The following is a 23,280-nucleotide window of genomic DNA, read 5'->3' as shown; positions in this document are numbered from 1 at the left end:
AGGTGCAGTGATGGGCGGGTGCAGCGGCGGGTGCAGCGGCGGGTGCTGCCGTTCAGAGTTCTCCCAGGTCCCTTCAGATGGTACCCAGGACATACCCCTGTGTCACTGTGGTCTACAGACCACAGAGCCCCAGAGAGCAGTGTCTGGAGACAGAAGTCCTTTCCTGTACAGCATGTCTGAGGTGAGCGCCTGCCTAGGGGACGGAAGGGGTCACACGTTGGCTGATTCCACTATGTTTTATTTGGTTTGCCTGGAACATAAGAAACTTAACTCAAGCAAAATTCTTGCCAAGTCGTTGCTGACTCGGCCATTTCCTCCAGCATGTTCTCTCCACATCTCCATTGTAACCAAAAATTTTTGATAGCAGCCGTTCCAGAATCTCAGGAAAGTTGGGTTTGAAGGTTGTTCCTTCGTCAGCAGAGTTTTTGCCTGGCGTGCGTGAACCTCTGGGGTTTATGCGCTGTGTGAATTCAGGCGCATAGTGGCACATACCTGTAATCACGGCACTTGGGAGTTATCGGGAACATGATCAAATATTAGGTCATCCTCAGTCACATAGCAAACATGAGACCAACCTGGGATTTATCAGACCCTGTCTCAAAGAGCAAAATAAACAATGACGATGGTCAGGATTGGAACTCTGAGTCCTGTCCACTAAGGTACACTGATTATGTGCTGGAATCCATCTGAACTCTGCGGTCCTACAATCTTCCCAGACATGGGGATCCTGTCCGTCTGTAAACTTAGGGCAGGTCTGTGGCCTCAGAGCATCAGGGCCTTGACTGTGCTTAGGGAGGACCTATCTCTTTGTAGTCCACTCCTCTGGCTTGTCCCAAGGTCAGACTCAAGTCATGTGTTCATGGTCTGGTCATCCTACCAGGAGGTGGCGCTGTCCTAGGCTCCTGCATTGAGTGTACTTGCTGGTGTCTTAGTGGGGGAGGGGGGAGGGGGGTTCTACTCCTGCACAAGCATCATGACCAAGAAGCAAGTTGGGGAGGAAAGGGTTTATTCACCTTACATTTCCACATTGCTGATCATCACCAGAGGAAGTCAGGACTGGAACACAAGCAGGTCAAGAAGCAGGAGCTGATGCAGAGGCCATGGAGGGATGTTCCTTACTGGCTTGCTTCCCCTGGCTTGCTCAGCCTGCTCTCTTATAGAACCCAAGACTACCAGCCCAGGGATGGCACCACCCACAATGGGCCCTACCCCCTTGATCACCAACTGAGAAAATGCCCCACAGCTGGATCTCATGGAGGCACTTCCCCAACTGAAGCTCCTTTCTCTGTGATAACTCCAGCCTGTACCAAGTTGACACACAAAACCAGCCAGTACACCTGGTTAAAGGGGAGGACGCCTGTTCTCCACTATCAAGGGTTTCCCTATGTGATTATGTCGGGAGGTCACTGGAAACTACCAGTGTTGGACCTTTTACCCCATGGTCTCCATTGATGTTTCCTGCCTGAAATGGTGGTTAATATCAATATAATTTCATCATTCCTTCTAAATATGCTAGTTGGCTTTATACCATAAAGAATAACCTTAAGCTGGTGTGTGTGTGTGTGTGTGTGTCTATGTGTGTGTGTGTGTGTGTGCTTACCTGTGTGTCTGTATTGTGAATTATGTATGTGTCTGGTACCCTCGGAAGCCATATGGGTAACAGGAACCAAAGCTCTGTCCTCTACAGGAGCAGTGAGTGCTCTTAGCCATTGAGCCATCCGACCAGTGCTTTTGTTGTTTGTTGTTTGTTTTTCTGAGATAAGGTCTCTCACTGGACAGCGGAAGCTGGTCCTGAATCTGTGATCCCCCTGTCTCTGCCTCTCAAGTGCTGGGATTACTAGATTACATAACTGTACCTGACTCATCTTTGGTTGGTATTTTCTTATTGACTGTGATACTGGGGGTGACACCAAGGGTCTCATGAGTGCCGAAAACCAAGCCACAGCCCCGGCATTCAGGCACTAGAAAGGGAAGTCCATGTCACTCACGTGAGTGCCCTTGAACATGCTTGGCTGCATAGGTATTCCAAGGGAAGGTTATAGCTTCGTGTCTGGCACAAGTCCCTAGTGTTCTGGAAGGCTCTACCTCAAGAAAGTGTCCGCTGCTGGGAAGCATGACCCCAGGTGGCCTGGCTGGAGAGAGGATGAGGCCATGTGTGAGCCTGTTGAAGGTCCTTTGGGGTCATGTCTCACCACAGATTCATCCTTCCATCAGCTCCAACTGAAAAATGTGACCCAAGGGAGCGCTGCCTCAGTCCACGCCATTTTGCATTTCCTCTCCTTCCTGGGATGGAACAAATGGCTCTTCAGGGACAGTGAACCTGTCAGTAATGAAATTGTGAGAGGAGGCGGCTGTCCCGAGAGGGAGACTGCTGAGGAATGGCTAATGGATTAATGTGGTGGCCAGCAGAGCCTGGGAACTCCTGGCTCTCCTCAGCCCATTGAAGCCCAACCAGAGCCCGAGCCTGTTGGAGCCCCCTTGACATCCCATACCTCCAGGGCATTTGCTTCACCTAGGAAAAGCCCGGAGCCCTCCAGACCCACCCATAGCCTGGGGTGTTCTCCATGGGTGTTCTGAGGCTGCCAAGCACAGCCCTGTACCCGCCTCTCCTCAGAGGCCCTGGGTTCCAGATCGGCCTCTGGAAGGTACCTGCCTGTGCCTGTCTCTTGGGCACTGTGTTTGAGATCTCAGGGTCACCACCTGCTTAGTAGATAACATCCTCTAGGTTAACCTAGGAGCTAGCTGCAGCTCGTCCTTCCCTGTCTGAGAAGGAGTACATCCGTCAGCATTGGAGAGTAGGCCTTCCGACTCCATTTATCATGGAGTCCGGGGCTCGGGTGCAGGCAGACTCGCAAGTCTTACATGGTTTCCTTCTCTGTCTCTTGCTAATGAACAGATGGGACTGGAAGGGAGTGCTTCCTGAGGATGGTGGGCCCCTGTACAGTAAATTGACAACCACAGAGCAAGGAGGAGGGACTTGAGTGTGGTCTCTTCACAGAGAGTTAGTACATATGCACCTATCCCAGGACCCTGACCCAGAGCAGAGCTACAGTTTCTCCATAGATCTTGGGGTGATTCTTCAAACCCTCTTCCCCATCTCCACACCAACCACTGGTATCTCTGCAACACACACACACACACACACACACACACGCGTGCACACACACCATGGTATCTCTGCAACACACACACACACACCATGGTATCTCTGCAACACACACACACACAAACCATGGTATCTCTGCAACACACACGCACACACGTGCACACACACACATGCACACACACCATGGTATCTCTGCAACACACACACACAAACCATGGTATCTCTGTAATACACGTACACACACGTAAACACACACACATGTACGCACACGGTATCTCTTAATCTCTCCTAACAATTTTCCTGTCCTGGGTGTCTTCCCACTCCCTCCCCCTCCCCTGACTACATCTTCAGAACTCACCAGATGTCAAGCCCTGCTATTGTTGGTAGACTTCCAATGACCTAAAAGTGCTGCCTGTATTCTTTAAGATTACGAAATCGAGGATATTGTCTTGTAGCTACGTGAGATACACCGGACACTGATAACCTGAGTCAGAGCTTGGAAAGGAAGGCTCTAGCTGCAAAATGTGGTCTCAGGCAAGGCTTGCCCGGAACAGGTCCATTTCTGTCAGTAGTTAAAGTACCAACTGTTCTTGCAGAAGGCTTGAGTTTAGTTCCTAGCACCCCCATGGGACAGCTCGCGCCTGCCGTTGTGGATTAAAGAGGCACGTATGTGCCACCACAGGTAGCATGCATTCTGTAGGCATTTCCCCCTTATCCACAGAAGCACAGAAGACAGGTCCCCAGAACCCCAGTGGGTTCCTGAAACTGTAGCTACATTGCATTTTCTCTGTGCTACAATTTAATTTGTAAACTAAGAACAAAGAAATGAATAGCAGTCAACAGGTTAGAACCATTGTAGAAACGCATTCTAGTAACAGTTCTATGTGCCTTACTTATTGTGCTGTGGTCTACCTGCGTGTGTGCCTGTGAGGTGACAAAGGATGCTGATGATGAGCCAAAGGGAGCCTGGCTTTTGCAGTTTGCAACCCAACTGCAAAGCTAGCACAGGTTTAATTTGTTCTTCAGTTTCGCAGATCCATGCTTGCTGTAGTTCTTAGCCACCACAAAAGGTTCTATTCTTTTTCCTTATTAAGTAAAAAACAAAACAAAACAAACAAACAAAAAAACTACCTTTTTTACTTGAAGTCCTTATAGCTCCTCCCTGCATAACTACATTACCTGTATACGAGCTCTCAGGCTATGATATAATTACTAAGAAAACCTCTTGATCATAAATAGCACAGTCTCCCAACAGCCAGTCTTCTAACCATGACAGGTACTTGGTATCTAACGGGCAGGTAGCATACGCGGTGTGGATACATCACAGGGACTATTCATATCCCAGGTAGGATAGAACAGGAAAATAGCACATGACTGAAACCCCGTGGCTTGTAAACTCGGGGGGTTTTCATTTTGTGACTTGGTTAAGGTGTATGACTGTGGAAAGCCACCCTGTAGGTGAGGGTGCAGCACTCTCGCGTCCTGGAGACCTGGCTGCAAGTGAGCGGGTGTAAACGATGTAGAGAAGTTCGACATGCTCTCTCCAGTCCATAGGTCACCTGTGCTGACCACATGCCTCTGTCGGTAGCCCTTCTCCTCCATGCTCGAGTGTGGGATGGAAGCAGAGACTCCAGGAGTTAGGGCACGCACTGAACAGCAGAGAGAAAGACTTAAGATGGAGGGCATGCTGGGCATCTCCTGAATACTCGCCCACCTGGTCCCCTATGAGGGCTGTTAACTGTTGGAAGAATAGCACAAGGAGTCACCACTGGAAATACATTTTCAATTTGTCTACATCCACAGAGACAGTGAGGACTGAGAGAGGTTAAAGAATTTGCCCAAGGTTACACAGATAGAATTGTAGTGTCAAGATTTGAACTTAGGGAGTTTGGTTCCAAAGTCCTGATTTTGAATAACTACATAGCTCAAGAAGAATAACAATACAGCTCAAAGATGCATAGGCCTTGCCAGCAGCCTGCAATGAGGGGCCGCAGGCTGGGCCTGGAGACCGTAAAGTCTGGCTGGGCCAAGTGGAAGGGCGAGGGCCTTCCCCTGGAACCCAGCCACCAGGTTCACGTGGAGCCTGACAGCTCCCAAGGGCAGCCGCGTGCTCTTCCCATGACATCATAACTGCCTCGGAACTTTGAGGCCAAGGATTCTTGGAATGCTTCATTCATCCTGGAACAAAAATAATACTGCGTATTTATAACGTGCCTTTGTCCCCCAAAGGCTTTCCTGGGCTTTATTTCATTGAAAGTTCGGGCTAGCCTTGTGACTATACAGGAATCAGAGAGGCAGGAAGCCACCCTGAGCAGCATCGAGCAGAGGTCCACACTCCCAGGCCACAGCTCGGGCTGCGTGGCTTGCCAAAGTTACTTAGCAAATCGTTAAGGAATAAGGTGCCCAAGGACCCTGATTTCCAACAAGAGCAAGAGGAGGAACAGAGGCTTATGAGCCACTCATTTTCCCCAGGGCAGCCACTTCCTTTAGCTTCTGCCCTGCCAGAGATAGAGCCCACATTCCCCCCCCTCCCCCGAGGGGCAACAATGAAGCCAGAGGGCCACCCTGAAACTTGGCCCCAGCCGTATCCCCCAGGCTCCAGCCACAAGCACCGCAGATGAGATGGGCAAAAGATTGTCCCGGTGCAATTGGAACCCAAGGCTGTGCATGGCTCCTGTGGTTTGCCCCAGACACCGTGGAGCCGGGCTGGAAGGCTGTTTTCCACACAAGCTGTCCTTCCCACAGGCCCTAGCCTCCTGCCCCTCCCCTTTTCCTCTGTGTGCTAGCCCTTCTGTACCCCCACATTGTCTCAGGATGACCCGCGGCAGCCCCTCTCCCTGTGATTTTGGCCAAAGTCCTCTGGAACAGTGGTTTTAGTGTCTCTTGCAGCAGCCTACCAGCTACCCTGGGCCTCAAGATCCTAGAACAAAGTTGAAACTTGGGCCAGGAGAGCGTAGTGGTCAAGACTGTATAGGAGGGGCCAGACTACCAAGTTCTAAGCCACACTCTGCTGGCCACTCGCAAACTAGGACAAGATACCCTCCCCGTGCCCTGCTGACCTCACCGCAGAGTGGAGTTTGCAGTGGTATCTCTCTCCCTGAGGGTAAGCAGAAGCCTATGCCTGTCGAGCTGTGCGTACATCACGTATGTTGGCTGTTTGGTGATGGGTTTGGGTCGCGCCAGACGCGTCTGCAGACACCAGGCCCAGACAGTTCTACGTGTAAGAGGTTTAACTGGGGAGTAAGGGGGATAAGCGGCGCAGGAAGAGAGAGGGGAGAGAGAGAGGGAGAAATGGAGGAATTGTCTCATATATACGGGTTGTGACGTAGTAGGTCCAGGTAAAGGTGGGAGTTGAACCCAATGGATTCTGGGAATATGGTGGCCGTTGTCCTGGCAACAGGTCTGTGGCCCCGCCCATATATCTGCCGCAGGTTCTGGATGCTAACATTTGGGGTACTATCGCTCTGCTCCCCGGAAGTAGCAAGTCTCTTGTTACCTTTGGAGGCCTTCTGAGCAGGCCTGGCTACAAGGTGTTCTGCCCGCATGCTGCACAGGACAAAGCGCTGAGAAGGGCCTGTGGTTGACTGGATGCTAGGCTGTGACTATCATGATCTCAAAAAAATTCTTGGCTCTAGGCTCCACACATTACACGCTGGCCCGCCTTCAGCCCCAAGAGTAGACTGAGTAGACTCTGCTCGCTTGCCTTTGTCTCCTGTCTCTGGTCGAAGCTAATTCTAGCTTCTGTAACTGGTAGACTGATGTCTCTAAGCCCCTGTGTAGGCATTGATGTAGCCCCCTGTGATTCACAAAACCCCGGGACATCCAGAGCTGCTGTTTCTGTGGGCAACCACAGAACAGGCTGGTAGGAGACAGGGTAATGTGGGCAGGCGTAGACAGTGACCACGGTAGACATCAGGACAGTCAGGGGCAGGACTCTGGACTGACTTAGCTCTGGATGGGAACTGGGCAATGCCTAGAGGCTGCACAGGGACACTGGACAGCTTCTGCCACTCACACACAGCCCTCCCAGGATACTTCAGTAAGCCCAGTGACTGCTTGAATTAACCTCCAGGTGGAGCCAATTTAAATAAGGGTGAACCGACCACAGTTGGAGACAGGTGTTTCCTCTGGCTACACGGTGCTCAGGGCCAGTAAGACCCTGCACAGGACAGGAACATCTGCTGGCCAGGTAACCTCTGGTATCCAAGTGTTCAGTCCCCACAGTGACATGTCACACTTCCAAGGAGTTTGTCTTCCCTGCAGTAAAGGTAAAAAAGTCATAAAGTATGGGAGAATCTGCCGCATGGTGTCGGGGTAACAGGAAGGTTCCAGTGCCCATTAGCCTTCATGAAGGAGCAAAGCACCCTGCGATTTCCTGGCTGAGTTTCCCATCATCCTGTAAATGGAAGCTCGAGTATCGGTTGGCTCTTTGTTTCTGGGCCTCATGTGCTAATGCTAGGCAAAGCAGCCCTGTCCTGTAGGGAAATGGCTGGACTCTGAGCCCCTGAGTTTCCTCACAGTCTCGGACAGGGCATGCAGGAGCTAGTACGAGAACAGGTCCTGTAGCGGTAGGCAGGAGTGAGGGCCCGTGCTGTAATGAGCAATCATCACTTTTCCCGAAGACAGGAAACACAAGCTCCAGTGTAGCTTCCAAGTCACTCGCCCAGGAATTTTACTTTCAGAATTTTTAAGCAGACCTACAAATTATGTGGTAAAGGGTCCCACATGCAGAGAACTATAATAAGCCAATGGGCCTTGGACTGTCTGGTTGGGAGCTATTATGAAATTAAAGGAAAAGAAAGAAAGAAAGAAAGAAAGAAAGAAAGAAAGAAAGGAAGGAAGGAAGGAAGGAAGGAAGGAAGGAAGGAAGGAAGGAAGGAAGGAAGGAGAGGAAGGAAGGAAGGAAGGAAGAGAGAAAGAAAGGAAGAGAGAGAGAGGGAAGGAGGAGAAACCACATTGTACACACATCTGACAGCAGATGCAGCGCGCTTGCTCGCCCACTTCTAGGAGTAGAAGCAACTCACCCTGACCCAGCCAAACCCAAACCCACAGGTCTCATGGGGAGCAGCCAGCTGGCCCCTGACAAAGGTATCAATGAAACCTAGCACCAGCAAACTCTGAAGAGAGCACACTGGCTCTGGCCAGCTCGCCCAGCTACCACTAATAAATATTTGTGAATGGCCAGAGCAGGGAAGCCTGGGCCACCATGGTTGGGGAACAGGGCCCAAGCCTGTGTCTGTCCATGCTTCCAATGGGCCTCTGGGCTCCTTGCCAGGCAGAGAACACGGGCCTACTGCAGTTGTTTCCACAAAAGTCTCTGAGAATTCAGCCCTGCGCTCCTGGGAAACTGGATGAGGGACAGACTGAAGCTGGCCTTCCCGGTCCCATGATGGATAGATAGGTCTGGCACCTTTGAAAGCCTCAGTGGGCTTATCTATAAAATGAGAAGAAAGGAGGCTGAGGGGCCCAGCTCAGTAACTTAGCACTTGCCTAGCGTGTGTGAAGCCTTGGGTCTCATCCCCAGCATCATGTGTGCGTGTGCGCGCACGCGCGCGCAAACACACACACACATGGAAAGGGCCATAGCCCCCATGCACACACAGAAGACAGGCCCAGCCATCATTTGTCCTGAGAAGGCGGCAAACTAAAGAAAGCGTCACACCGCATCCTCCAGTGAGCCTGTGCGGCTGCTCAGCTTCCCGAGGCAAAACTGAGTCACCGCCAAGGCTCGGTCCATATCTGCTTGTCCTTTTGGGCTTGTCTTAGCTGGGGTTACTGTTCCTGCAATTAAACACCCACGACGAAAGCAGCAGGTGAAGAACAGTCAGACCCAGGGGGATTTTTTTCTAAAGTCCGTGATGGCCAGCCATGTAGAAATGACGTCCTCCTTCAAGAGGAAAGATGTTGTTGCCTTTCTTCATTTCCCACTCGGAGGGGAACTGCTGGGCAGAAAAAGAGAACTCCCAGGGATGGGGAACCGGAGGTGAGATTCTCTTCAAGACAAGCTGGGAGGAGCTTGTCCTTCAGGGATCTTTCTTAGGTCGTGGCTATGAGGCACCTCGTAACAAGGGTTATAAGGGTCAGGCATTATCTGGTGGGAGATTTTTAAGGTTCCCCTCTGGGTTATACATACATACACACATAAATACATACATGCATGCATACATACATACACTCAGACATGCATACATACATACATAGCCCACATTCAAAGAACAGAGAAAATGGAAAGATATAGGGCCAGTGAGTTGAAAATAAATGAAAAAATGAAAGGAAGAGTGGAAACATCACAAAATACCACAGACATGTGGCCTGGGCCGCACTCTGTGACCCTAGTACTTTGTTCTTCTAGCCTCCGACCCAGTGTCAGTCAAGGTCTTGTACTTGGTAGTTAAGAGCTTTGCTGTGGAGCTGTAGACCCACCTCCAGGGCCTCCCACACGTTAGGCATACACTTACCACTGAGACATACTCCTCAACATATTGTCTCTTGTTGGCTTTTTTTTGTTTGTTTTTGAGACAGGGTTTCTCTGTATAGCCCTGGCTGTTCTGGAACTCATTCTGTAGACCAAGCTGGCCTTGAACTCAGAAATCCCCCTGTCTCTGCCTCGCAAGTGCTGGGATTAAAGGCATGCACCACTACTGCCTGGCTAAAATTTGTTTTTATTTTATGTACATTGGTGTTTGGGTTTTTTTTTAAAGAATTATTTATTTTATGTATATGAGTACAGCTGTCTTCAGACACTCCAGAAGAGGGCATCAGACCCCATTACAGATGGTTGTGAACCACCATGTGGTTGCTGGGATTTGAACTCAGGAGCTCTGGAAGAGCAGTCAGTGCTCTGAACCACTGAGCCATCTCTCTAGCCGTTTGGCTTTTTTTTTTTTTTTAAGTAAAGAAAAAAATGTAGTATGTGTGTGTGTATGTGTATGTGTGTGTATGTGTGTCTGTGTTTGTATGTGTGTGTGTATGTGTCTGTGTTTGTATGTGTGTGTATGTGTCTGTGTATGTATGTGTGTGTGTGTATGTGTCTGTGTCTGTGTGTGTATGTGTCTGTGTGTGTGTGTTTATATGTGTGTGTGTATGTGTCTATGTATGTATGTGTGTGTATGTGTGTCTGTGTTTGTATGTGGGTGTATATATGTGTCTATGTATGTGTGTGTGTGTGTGTGTGTGTGTGTGTGTGTGCCTCAGCCTGTATGTAGGTCAGAGGATAACTTTTGAGAGATAACTGTGTCTCTCCCTTTACCATGGATTCCATGGATTGAGTTCATATAACCAGGGCTGCATGGCAGGTACTTTGGACCACTAAACCATCTCACCAGCTTCTGGGGTATTTTTAGTTTTGTCTTTTGATGTTGATGTAACATTTGCATTTATTATTTGACAAGTTTTTAACATGCATTCGATGTATCCTTGTTTGGCCTGCGGATGCAATCCCAGGATAGCCTGGAACTCACTGTGTCATCCACTGGCCTTGGGCTCCTGCCTCTGCCTCCAGAGTACTGAGGTTACGGGCATGTGCCACCATGCCTGGTCCGATTAACTTTAATGAGAAAGAAATAAGGCCTCTGGCATAGGCCTACGTACCTTCATGTTTCCAGAAAATAAAAATAATTATCGAGTGAAGATTGAAATTGAGCTTAGAGCAAAGAAGCAAATGTTTGACATAAACCAATCTGATTTGTCTGGAAAGGGGAAGGGTAAGGCTGAGGTAGATCCCAAGGTGAGGGTCCTTCTTGAAACTGTAATGGCTTTCTCTTGGTTTCTGCACCACTATATCGACAGTAAGGGGACACGTAGCTATTCTCAGCTGCACCTCCAGTCACCTCAGGACTCAGAAGGTAGCCTGAGAAAAGGCAGCTTGGGGGTGACTGAGGCTGGCCACAGAGCCATGAGTGGTAAGACACTGCCTTGTACCCAAGCCTGCAGGACACTTCTTCCCGTGACCCACCCCTGACTCCCATCCATGAGGCAGAACCTTCCCATCTTGTTTCCTGGCATAGAGCTCAGCTCTGCCACTGGCCCTTCTCTGCTCACAAAGCACTGCCCTGCAGTTAAGGAGCAATGCTCTCCCTAAAGCTGTGTGTTCAATATCCATCCACATTCCCAGTCCAGAGCTACCAGAACAGAGTCTCCACTGGGGGCTGAACACGTGGGTCTCTCCCCTTGCTGTGCCGAGGTGTCGGCACAGCGGGGTTCTCCTGAGACCTCACTTCTCGGTTTGCAGATGACAGCGGATGCCTCTGCACGGGTGGCATCTTGGTGTGTGTACAGACTGCTTCTCGTTATAAGGACCCAAGTTAGCTTGGATTCAGGGGGTGCACCCTGACAACCTCATATCTTTAAAATCCCAGTTGGCTCCATGGAGTGAGGGCTTCGACACATATTATTGGATAATGCTGCTTTTAGAGGACATAGCTGGAGGACAGGAGCAGAGGCTGGAGGGCTCATCACATCTTCTGCTGGTCCTTTTAGATGTTTGTTCCATATTACGTACACAGGCACACCGTGTAACACGGATGAAGTGCTGCTTTGTAGAGAAAGTTTGGCTTCCATTCTCTCTGATGGCTCACGGGAGGGTCAGGATAACTGTTGAAATGATCCAGGCTCTGATCTCCTGCTCCAGTGTTTGGATGAAGAGACCCCTCCCAGTTCACTATGTAACCCCTCTCCTCTACCTCTCCGCTCTTTCTTTGTAGACGGCAGCAAAGACCTCCAGGAGGAAACAAGCCCCAACAGCATGGTGACCATCAGCCAGGCAGTGCCAAACACAACCGGGAACACCAGAAATCCTACCAGGGGGGCTCAGGGCCCCACCCCTCAGGGAGGCCCACGCACCACGGCTACAGCCAGAACCGACGCTGGCATCACGGCAACATGAAGCATCCACCGGGAGACAAGGGAGACGCGGGCAGCCACCGCAACGCCAAAGAGACCGCGGCCGTTGAGAACCCCAAGCTTGAAGACGGCCCAGGAGATGCTGGACACGGTGGCCTTGAGCCCCCCTGCAGCCCCGACACTCTGACCCCAGCAGCTTCCGAGAGGCCGGCTCCTCAGCCTCCGAGGAATCCGGAGGCTGAGACAAAGCATAAAGACACTGCTCCGTCTGAGCGTCTCGGGGAGCGGCCCAAAATCACCCTGCTCCAGTCCTCCAAAGACAGGCTGAGGCGAAGGCTGAAAGAAAAGGTACCGGTAATTGAAATTTTGTTCTCTTCCTGAACACAGCTGAGAGGTAGGCGCTCGGGTGGGGTGGGCTTTGGATGGAGCCTCATGGGTTGGGTCAGGGGCTCCTCTCTAAAGGGAAGAGAGGCTTCTGCAGCTGGTTGAACACACCTCACGAGGTTGTCATTGTCATGGGTGTAGCACCCACCGAAGGGCAAAGCCCGCAGCCTCTGTACTTGAACCCCTCCAGCACACACTCTTCCTGTTCTTCTGCCCCACAAGAGGTGTTGGAGACACAGGGAAATCACTAGATGCCGTGGGGCATGGCGCTGGGTCCTATCGGCCCGGCTCAGGGAGTCTAACTCTCCCTGAAGAGGTGATCTAGAGGGGACTAGAAAAGAAAAACAAGCAGTTGCTTCTGACCCCACCCTCACGTGCCACTCAGTTCTCGAGTGGGAGAGCAGCTGTTTCCGCACCTTGACCCTACGTGGTAAGAGGAGGCGCCAGTGCTCTTGCAGTGTCCCCTTGTCACCCCAAGGGAAAGGTGGCTCAGAAAGGGATCCCCCTCCCCAGTGTGCATGGCCACAAAAAGCTGGAGATGGAGCCTTACCTGCATATGGCTTCCAAGTTGAGAACTGAGGGCCAGCCAGATTGGGCCACGGGTCTGCTCTGCTCATGGCGTTTTCTGCCTTTCCAGTCTATGGTCTTACCACAGTTACTGGGCACTCTCCTGAGAGCATAAACAGGTTGGGTTTGGCGACGGGGGTGGGTGGGGTGGGTGGGGGGGGCAGTGTATGTTCATTTTCCTCCATGTGGATAGTACATTGAAAGATCTTAGTGTACAGTATCTGTGTGCATAGGGACAGGCAGCCTGGGATGCTAAGCCAGGACCAAGTCCACATGGAACTGTTCACCTAAGAACACGGCGGTCCATGCACTTAGAGCAGACACCTGGCAGCTACACCCAGGCCACGCCCAGCACCACTACAGGTGTTCTGGATCCTACTCGACCCCGGCTTGGTCTCCCTCACCTCCTTTTCTCTTTGACCCAGTTTTCTCTTTATCATCTTACTTCCTCTTTGACAATTCCCACTAAATCATTTCTAGATTAAGGGATCTGATGGATAAATGTGGGGAAATGTGTATATGAGAATCCTGAGTAGAGGCTAGAACTCACAATGTCAAGCAGCCCCGGGCGTCAGAGCAGCTAAGGAAAAGGTCTGCAAAGCGCGGTGTGGCGCGAGGGTCTCTGGTGGAGTGGTACTCCCTCACACCCTTCTTTCTGGCTCTTCCTTCTTCCTTCAGGACATCCCGAATCCCACTGAGACTTCAGCTCCACTGAGGTGTGTTTTATGTGTCCCCCATGCCCCCCAGGACGAAGTGGCGGTAGAGACAAGCAGCCCTCAGCCAAGCAAGATGGACAGGCTGACGGAGATCCTGAACAGCATGAGGAACAACAGCAGCGATGTGGACACCAAGCTCACCTCCTTCATGGAGGAGGCACAGAACTCCACCAACTCTGAGGAGATGCTGGGAGAGATCGTGCAGACCATCTACCAGAAGGCCGTGTCAGACCGCAGCTTCGCCTTCACGGCCGCCAAGCTCTGCGACAAGATGGCCCTCTTCATGGTCGAGGGGACCAAGTTCCGGAGCCTGCTCCTCAACATGCTCCAGGTAACCAGACACCGACAGCTGCAGCTCTGCTCCCCTGCCCCTCTGACGACTACAACAATGAGGGTTACTGCTAAAGAGAGGGCTGCAAATTCTGGTGGCAGTTGAACTTGTCCCAAGTCCCTTCCTCCCCTGCCTGATTAATTATAGAAAATAAGCAGGCATCGAGGGGTGAGAGATGCGTGGCTGGATTTGGGTGTGTTTGTGTGAGCGTTCCATGGTTACAGAGGACCAATATAATTTTATAGGTGCTTTTTGTTCAACCGCCCTCTCTCTCTCTCTTTCTATTTTCATGATAAGAGGCCGGCTACTGGCCCTGTGCTTTGACCTCTACATGTCTGCGCGGTCATGAACTTGCTGTGGACCTGGCTCTCCCTGCTCCTGCTCCCCGGCCTCCCAACTTCCCCTTCTCTCCTCCTCCCTCCTAAGGAGAGCTCTCAAAAGCTTGAGGGCTCTACCCTTGGTAGAACAGGGATGGCAAAGCCTTGTGGGACGGGATGAGGACAGCCTGTCTGTTGAGGCACTGAAGCCCAAAGTAGAAAGAAAGCGTGGCAGTCCAAGATTTTCTTGCTGCTTGGTACCTCCCCACACTGGTACCTCCCCACCCTGGTACCTCCCTGCCCAATCTTCCTTTCCCTCCAGAGAACTTCCCCCCATCCTCTTATTGCTGTATGCCAGAGACCCATTGGAGTGTGTGATGAGTGTGGGCCAGTGTCAAACCACAGGCCCACAGGTGAGTGTGTAATAAGTGTGAGCACATGCACTGACACTGTTATATAAGAACCTGCTGTGTATGGTAACAGTTGACTGGTGAGCCCAGATCTGGCGACATCAGGGAAGAAATGTCGGTGGAGGATGACATGGTGACCATATCAGGCCAGAAAGCCATTTTTTTTTTTTTTGAGACTCTGGATGGGAAAAATGTCTTTTCTGTTATTTTATGCAACAGAGCCCAGTTTAGATACAAATTGTGTCATCAGGCCTACCTCATAATGCAATTCCTTGGAAGGGAGGAAAGCGGGAAGCAGGGGACAGAACTAAAGGGACCACTAGCAGTCAGGGTGAGCAGGGTGACCGTATGCCAGATTGTCCTACCAATGCTGCTCCTGGGAGTCCCCTCGTAATTACACTTGGATGACAGGAGGACTCAGGGCACCTGGTCACCTGGTTCACGGTTTGCAGTGTTGTCCCTAAAAGCAGAGGGGAGATTCCTGCTGGCCCACCTGCCTGTGGTGCACTGGGCCCCGTGCCTGCCTGTCCACTTCTGTGTGTGTGTGTCTCGTCTCGCTGTCTGCAACCTGAGCCTCCCTAGCCTGCCTGGAGCTTCTCACCAGCTCCAGGCTCCGATCGGGTTGCTGTTCCTGGATCGCCCATGCTCCCCTGGTGATGAATTCCCGCATTACCTGAGGGATTTGCACATCGGCATGTTCCTCGCGGGCCGGAATGTCCTGGGAGAGTGGAGAGGGTGACAAACAGGCAGGAGAGGCTCGTCTGCCATGCATCACCAGGCACGGGGGAGTCAAGGGCAGGACTGGCCTTACACTTGGTTTGGGGATTTTGTTTGTTTGTTTGTTTGTTTTCAGAGAAGGGTCAGCAATGGAGTACACACTCTAGATCATGGCTGCCAGCAGTCCATTCAACCCCACGGCAAACGGGCACACAGGCCTATGGCACCTGGGAAATGAGAACTGTCTTCAGAGACTGCCCCAAGATGGGTTATTTCTTCAAGAATCCAATGGCAAATTAAGTTAGTGAAGTCCTGCTGTGTGCCCTAGCTAACATGCCCATGTGAAGTGAGCATGCTGGAACACAGTTGGGTGGACACTGGGGTGTGCAAACACTGAACTGAATGTTGGAGGAGCAGAGGCTAGACCTGGTCCAGGTATCAGCAGTCAGGGCCTTGCAAATGGGTTCTAGTGACCCCCGTGAGATGTCCCTTTTCTTACTGCTCCAAGGCCTGACCCTGAATGAAGCAGTCTTAGGTTCTCCTGTCCTTGCAAACCACCCTGCCTCACGTCGTCACTCAAGGATGTGAGTGGAGTGACTTTATGACCAGCCCTAGAGACCAGCTTGTCCTAGGGATACTCATATCCTGACCCCTGACCCCCCCCCACTACCACCCTACAGCTCCACTGAGCCTGCGACTACACTCTAGTGGACAAACCCCTACATCTTGTTTAGAAGTCACTTCTACCCAACACTCAGCCTATTTGAGTGAGCCAGGGCCAACTCAAACTCAGACACCAACTCCCCTGGGAAAGTTGCCAGGGTCTCTCACTCTCTGTTTCTGCAGCATTCCATCCTTCTCTGCCCCAGCACCTGTCTCCCTGTTCTGTCATGTGACCAGCACTGACTGAATGTCCAATGACAGCAAGCGGCAACTTTGGAGCCAAGGGTTTAGACGTATATATACTACAGCAAAGACAGGAATTTCATCTAGTAACTTCAGGAACCCACAGTGACAAAGATATGCACGTGACCATCATCCCACTTCCCCGGGCTCTGACAGGCAGGCACCACCTCTGCTGTGTGCAGCTCTGGGTCTGGCTGTCGGCAAAGTACCAGGACTGACAGGTCACAGTCACGGAGCAATGGCTATTGCAAGACGAGGGAACCAGAAACTTCCTCTCTGTTCTCCCAGTCAGGAATGGAGCCCCAGGTGGCAAACAAGACTCACGTTGTAAGCTCCAAACATGTACCCTCCTGGTGAGCCATACAAGTGGGAAAAGGCCTGTGCCTAATGGGAACATTTGTGGTTCCTCTGTAGGCCGTCCCCATCACCCACTTCCTGTGAGCCAATGTGGGAGCCCTCCGAAGAGTAGAACCAGAGGCTTCGCCTTGACATTTGAGCCTCTGGTAAGATGGTCTAAAGCCCTTCGGGCTCATAGAGGAATATCTTAGCTAGGCTGGATGAAGTGCCTTAGTACCCATGGATCCCTGATTACCTGGCCGAGAGGAAGCATGCTTGAGCCTCTTCAAGCCCTGCTGTTTCTCCCTGCAACCAAGGAGAACAGGCCTTTCTGAGATGGCAGCCTTTTGTGGCCACTTGCCACCCAAGCAGAGAAGTCTAGATGGAGGAGCAACAGACCTGGGGACCCAGGTTCCCTCTTCAGACATCTAAGGAAGTCTGTCTTCACCACCCTCAGAACCCCTCCTTCTCTTCTTTCTCCCTAAAGTTCTTGACCTCTCCCGGCTCAGTCCTACTTGACCCTGGATCCCCAGCCAGCCCCACATTCAGCCTGGCAGGCTCGGAGCCAGTCATCCCAGTGTCTAATATGGCTGCCATGCAGGCTCTGAGGCCCAGCTTAGTGACATGGACTGCAGAGGGACCAGGTGTGAAGTGCCGTGTGCACACCCCTCCCGGCAGCTGTCTCTGGATGTGGTCCTCCCTTGGCTCTTGCGACACACGGGCTTTGGCGTGAGGAGTCGGCGACACAGCAGGGAGAGGGGCAACCTTTAAAGTGCTGAATACTCGGCCACAGAAGCCCAAGACTCCTGCCAGGTTGGGCTTCAGCACCCACAAAGTGGAAAGTGGGGTGTGGGAGATAGTCATTGATCCTCCCCATAGAGACTCGCTTGATCACCATGTCAAGAAACCTGGATGATAGACAAAGATATGGTCTATCTGATGATGGAAGAAACAATGATTTCCTTCATGAGTCCCACAGGCCTCAGTGGACCCCCATTACCAATTCCACAGTTCAGAATTAGTTTTCACATCTGAACTGGTGCCCATCTTTACCTTAGATATGGGTCCCTTCTTAGTAGTATGCTAATAAGTGCTCGAAATTCTATTTAAGTGACTATTTCTTAAATAGTCACTCTATTATATGTCTAGAGTCTTCACTATTGCCCTGTATTCCTACCAGACTTAGAGTGATGCTGCCAGGCTGAGCCACGCTTTTCGGGGGCATTGGATAGTTTATAAGGGAAGGGCCACTTTAATGTCTGGGTAAGCAAAGCAACAGACTCTTAGCAATATGGCTCTCCGGCCTGAGAATGCCACACTTCTGACCTCTGTTCTGTAGGACAGACACCCTCTGCCATTGTCTTTGGGGATCACATGGAGAGCTATGGCTTTGCCCTGGAGTCCGCCTCAGGTCCAGGCATAGACCTGGACATCATGTTATAAAGAACTCATTTGGGCCATGTGACATGAACATCTCTGCTAGGAAGGAGGCACAGAGACAGCAGGAGCATCTCACCCTTGTCCCTTACCAACTGGCCTCTCACACAAAGAACCAGCTAAAACTCATTCCTCAGGTGCTAGGCTCCTGGCTAATCGATGTTGAGGACTCACACCGGGCTGGTGGAAGAACAGGAGAGGGAGACCTCAGCCTTCACCTCCAGACTCGTTTTCCCTTGTGTGAGGAGCTGGATTCCGCCATGTTCCTCGCCATCCTGAGACCCTCTTGTCCTCTCCCATGGGGTTCCTTTGTCTCTGCTCACACCTTCCTGTTTCCTTCTTCTTGGCCTCTGCCGTCTGTTGGCATGGCCCATATGTGTTTTAGGAGAAGGCCCTCACTCTCACCCCCAACCCCCGTGCTGGCTAGGCCACCCAGTAGAGCTAGTGACAACCACCTCTGTGGCTCTGCCCTGCCCTTGGGGCTCCCAGACCCTTCATGGGCCAGCCTCTGCACGTTGGCTGTTTCCTTCTTAGAGACAGCAGGCTACCCCAGACCCAACCAACCAGAAAAGCACCCTTGATGCTCATCAGGGAATTGTGGTGTGATCCTGGGGAGAGTGAGGGCTCCGGTTTCATGGGGAAGGAAGAATGAGTGTGCCTCTTTTTATGGGACCTTAGGAATGACAGGAATCAAAGGCTTGAGCCCCCTCCACCCAGAACTGCCTGGTCACCGCCCTCTGCCTTACCCTTGAGCTTAGAGAGGGCTCTTTTGCCCGGCTCTGCTTGGGCAGTGCAAGTTCAAGCCCTCATCTGTTGAAATGTGTGTGCCCTGTTTAGCCAAGAGGTGTCTGCAGCTGAGCTATGCAGAGAGAAGTATTATTAGAGCAGGCATCAGTGTGCCTGTAACTGAACCCAGCTCTCCCTAGCAACTGTTGCTAACAACACATCTAACAGAAGGGTGTGATACAAGGGAGGGGGGGATCTCTTCATCTAGACCAAGTCATAAACACAGCGGGGTCGTTGTATAAAGGCAACTGGAAATCAGGATCTGGCCCTCGGCCAGATTTCAAAATAAATCCCTGTCCCCTGGTCCCTTCTAGAATATGGCCTCTCAAAAAGCTGGTCTCAGCCTAGAGAACCCTAGGGCGCTCAGGGTTTCTGGCCAGATCACGCTTCAGCATTGCATTTGGGCCTTGGATACAGAGAGCCTCATTTGGATGGTAATTCTAATGGGTCTCCGGGAATGCCTTTAGCTCTATAAGGATCGGTGAGATCCTCAGATCTGGCTGCCTTTATCAGGAAACCAAAATCTTGCCTTAAGCCCCAAAGATTATGTGTGCTCTGTCACATCCCTTAGAAGTCCATGTGGACCCTATCCCTAGCCTGCTTTCTTTCAGTCCACACCTCTGTCCTGAGCCCAAGTCCTAGGCGTAGGTGAAAGAGCAGGGCTGTCCCTTCAACTGATTGTAAGAGAAAGCTCTCCTGCCCTCTGGCTCTCTTGGTTTCTGAAAAATCTGAAGCCATTCCCTGTATCCTATGTCCAGTGTTTGCAAGCCTCATGTTCTACAGAAGAAGAAAGGGCAGGGCTGACCATGGCTCTGGAGTGGAGCAGTGCTGCTCTGTAGACCTCTCAAGGGCAAGAGCGCTGGCTGTTACCCTTCTCAGGATCCTGGCATCATGACTGGTGCACAGCAGATGCTCAGTAAATGCCTCACTGCCCTGGAAAATGGTAGAGCATTGAGTTTGGGGCCCCAGTGCTTTGCGGGCAGAAGCGCATTTCTGTGTGTGATTCTCAAGTGGGTTCCCCCTACACACACACACAGAGAGAGAGAGAGACAGAGACAGAGACAGAGACAGACAGAGACAGAGAGACAGAGAGACAGAGAGTAGTTTAATAAAAGCCACAACTCTAGCTGTCTAGACTCCTAGCTCCCATCCCATTTCCTAAGTAGGACAAGGACTGGGAGCTTGGAAATGACCATTCTGTGAAGCCATCTATGGGGACTGTAAAGTCCAACCCAGGGAAGGGCATAATTGCCTCTGCCCCTCAGACTTTGGTAGGGCAAGGCTGCCCAAGAGACCATTCCTTTGCACAGTCTGTGTCACCTCCTTAAACTCTGTCCCTCCGCCTCCCTCCCTGCTTGCTACCACACCCATGACTGAGCCCATGTGCACCGCAAGCATGTAAACTAATATTAATGCCGGCTTGGCTGGGCATGCCCAGGAGAGAAGTGCATTGTTCTGCATACTCCTGAGCTGGAGCAGGAGCCTTGGACCATTACCACACACACACACACACACACACACGCACGCACACATGCACACACACACAATGCACATGCACACACACGTGCGCGCACACACACATGCACACACACATACACGCATGCATACATGCACGCACACACACACACACACACACATGCACACACACATACACGCACGCATACATGCACACACACATATACACACACACACACACTTGCCTCCAGGGCTGCTGGAGCCAGCAGGGACAAGACACAGGGCTAACAGGCAGTGCCAGCCCTTCCCCCATGGGCAGACCACAGAGAGTGATTTCCCCAGGCCCAAGAGGTTCTCATTTTCTCAAGAGTCTGGCCTCAGAGGAGCCTCAGGAGCCGTCTGTGTCTATGCTGAAAGCCAAGCGTAGGGAAGGGCATTGCAAAGTTGGTACACTCATTGGCAGCCCTCAGCAAGCTTGCCTCATGGATCCCAAGAGACTGGTGGTCACAGGAGCTTGGACCTCTGCAGAGTCTGTGGCAGGCTGGGTCCCTGCCTGGGAGAGCTGACGCCTGTCTCCATTCCCAGCCCTTAGCCATGCTTGGAGCCAGAGTAGGTCAGAACCGTGTACCTTGCTTCCAGCCTTCTCTGTCCTTTGGAGGGAGGGAGTAGATTTTCTTTGCTTTTTTCCAATCGCCTATGTCTCCTCCCAACCTTATTGAGCACCTGCTGTATACCACATCCTCTGGTAGGCCGGCCGTATGTGTTTTGGGTTCATTACAGACTCTCTAATCTCCTTATCACTGTAGAAACCAGACATAGGTCCCAGCCAGGTCTCGGGTACTCATTCAGGGAGAGAGGTCAGTATTTAGGCCAGATCTCTCTGGCTGTTCAGTTGGAGGGGTAGAATAAAGACAAAATGACTTCTCGAAGCACTGAGTCTGAGGCCGTGGACCTCTGCGGCACTTAGTGGGGCAGAGCAAGCGATGATCTGAGCGTTCAAATATGCTTTGGACACTCGGCTTGCTGGCACGTGCTTATAGTCCCAGCGCTTGGGAGACGGGAGGAGGACTGCGAGTGTGAGAACAGCCTGGGTTATGTAATAAAGTCCCAGCCAGCCTGGACAACAGGGCAGCACACTGTCTCAGACCAAGCAAAACTAGGCCACCTGGAACAAAGAGCTTTGCCTCCCAGGACTCTAGACAAGAGGACTTCTCCTCTGGAGCCGGAGCTGAGACCCTGTGGCCTTAACACGGGGGTAGGGATTCCTGCTGCCTCCTTTGCTGAATCCTAAGTGTTCAGCCCCGACTTGGTACCTGGTTTCTGCCCTGGAAAAGCACTCTGGGCTGTGGTAGAGACCGAATGAGTGAATGTACCCACAACCCTCAGATGTAGGCCCACGGCAGTGGCTGCCCCATGAGTACGGAAGACAGGGAGAGCAGGAGGCCCGACTCTTTCCAAGCAGAGGCCACCGGGCTTGCGACCCCTCTCTCACGTCCATGCAGGTTCAGTGTGGGGTAAGACAGTGGTAGGAGCTTAGAAGATAATGATCTCAGGGGAGACCTGAGGACTTGATGGCCTTGCCTTTCCAGCCACCCGCCTCCGGGTCAGAGACCCCACCCCCAAACATCACCTGGGCCAAACTCTTTCTGTTCTGTTTTGTTTGTGTTTGGCCCCAGGGTTTCACTGTGTAACCCCATCTGGCCTTGATCTGGCAGTCCCCCCTTCAACGATCAGATTCCTTTAAGCTCTTCCTTATCTGAGGCTTGTGTCTTTGGGACAAAGAGTTATGAATGTCCTGCCTCCAATCAATGTAGTAGTTGTAGTCTGCCATTACAGTGGGACAAAGCAGCCCTGGGTAGACAAAATAGATGTCGGTCAGGTGCCTGCCGCTGAAGAAAAGCACGTGCTGTTCTGTTTTTCGAGTCACTGGGCCCAGGGAGCTTTCCCTGGTCAGGCACTATTTCATCCATACCCATGTTCCTGGCCGGGCCACGACCTCTTCGTTGCGCATCCTCACCTCCCACCCCGGCTCTGTGTTCCCTGCTAAATCCCCTGAGAGAACTTGGCCAGAAGCACCCCTGTCTGAGGCTGCCAGGCAGGTCCCGCAGATAAGTGGGTTATCGGAGAAGGTGGCTCGGGTGTCTCAGGCCCCAGAGGGTCACCCCTGGCTGGCTGGCAGTTCACCCCCAGCACCTCCTCCCTCACCCAGCCAGGCAGGCAGGAGACAGCACATCCCTTCCCACCACCTGCCCCAGGCAGCCTCTGGGAATCCGAGCTATGCTAAGCAACTCCAGATCAGCGCATCTCAGCCCTGCCTGGGCACCGCCGCCCCAGACAGGACGCCTCTACCTGCTGTGCCACCACTGGAAAGCTGGCACCGACTGCCCAGTGGAAAAAATACCCCTGCGGGTTATGTAACTGCTCCCCAGTCTGGCCCTGGCTACCTTTAACCAGCCTCTGCAGAAGGGGAGCCATGTCCTGAAGGGAAGGGTCTCTCTTTCTAAAAAGAAAGCAGATAGTTCTGTTCTTGTGAGACCCTCCTCCGGGTCCCACCAGGTCCTTAGAGACTGAAAGAACATGAAATGTTAAGGGTACAGCTGAGCCCTAAGCAAGAACCTGGTCAGGGAACCAAGCAGACCAAGGCCAAGAGGAGGGCATGGTTTTGAAGAAGAGAGAAAAAGAGACCCCCCTGTATTCTTATTTTTTTCTCAACATTTTGTAGTTATGGTCACAGACAACATCAACCACTTGAGCCACTTGTAAGGCACCAGCTCAGCAGCAGCAAGAAAAGCCACAATGCCAAGCCACCTCCCCGTCCCCCCGAACCCAAGCACTATCCTCATTAAACAGTAGCTCCACATCCCCCTGGCCACCACCACAATCCCTCCAAGGGTTCTCTACTTTGTATCACACACAAACACATACACACACACATATACACACACAGACACACACACATACATACACTCAG

General features: G+C 51.8%; 1 protein-coding gene across 5 annotated transcripts in view; it reads left to right on the top strand.

The window, feature by feature from the left end:
- Ctif (cap binding complex dependent translation initiation factor) overlaps positions 1-23,280 on the top strand; it is a 273,785-nt gene that overhangs the window by 168,623 nt on the left and 81,882 nt on the right. For 2 of the 5 annotated variants that reach the window (XM_031366057.1, XM_031366053.1), the window contains 2 exons: positions 11,809-12,301; positions 13,577-13,945. In XM_031366057.1, coding sequence (XP_031221917.1) covers positions 11,809-12,301; positions 13,577-13,945 — 862 coding nt within the window. The remainder of the gene's footprint in view (positions 1-11,808; positions 12,302-13,576; positions 13,946-23,280) is intronic. The other 3 variants (XM_031366055.1, XM_031366058.1, XM_031366056.1) reach the window with 3 other exon arrangements.

Source organism: Mastomys coucha, unplaced genomic scaffold, assembly GCF_008632895.1.
Source record: "Mastomys coucha isolate ucsf_1 unplaced genomic scaffold, UCSF_Mcou_1 pScaffold13, whole genome shotgun sequence".
In the NCBI taxonomy this organism is placed as follows: Eukaryota; Metazoa; Chordata; class Mammalia; order Rodentia; family Muridae; genus Mastomys; species Mastomys coucha.
The sequence above is the reverse complement of the archived record's forward strand: the minus strand, read 5'-3'. Positions and strand labels throughout refer to the sequence as shown.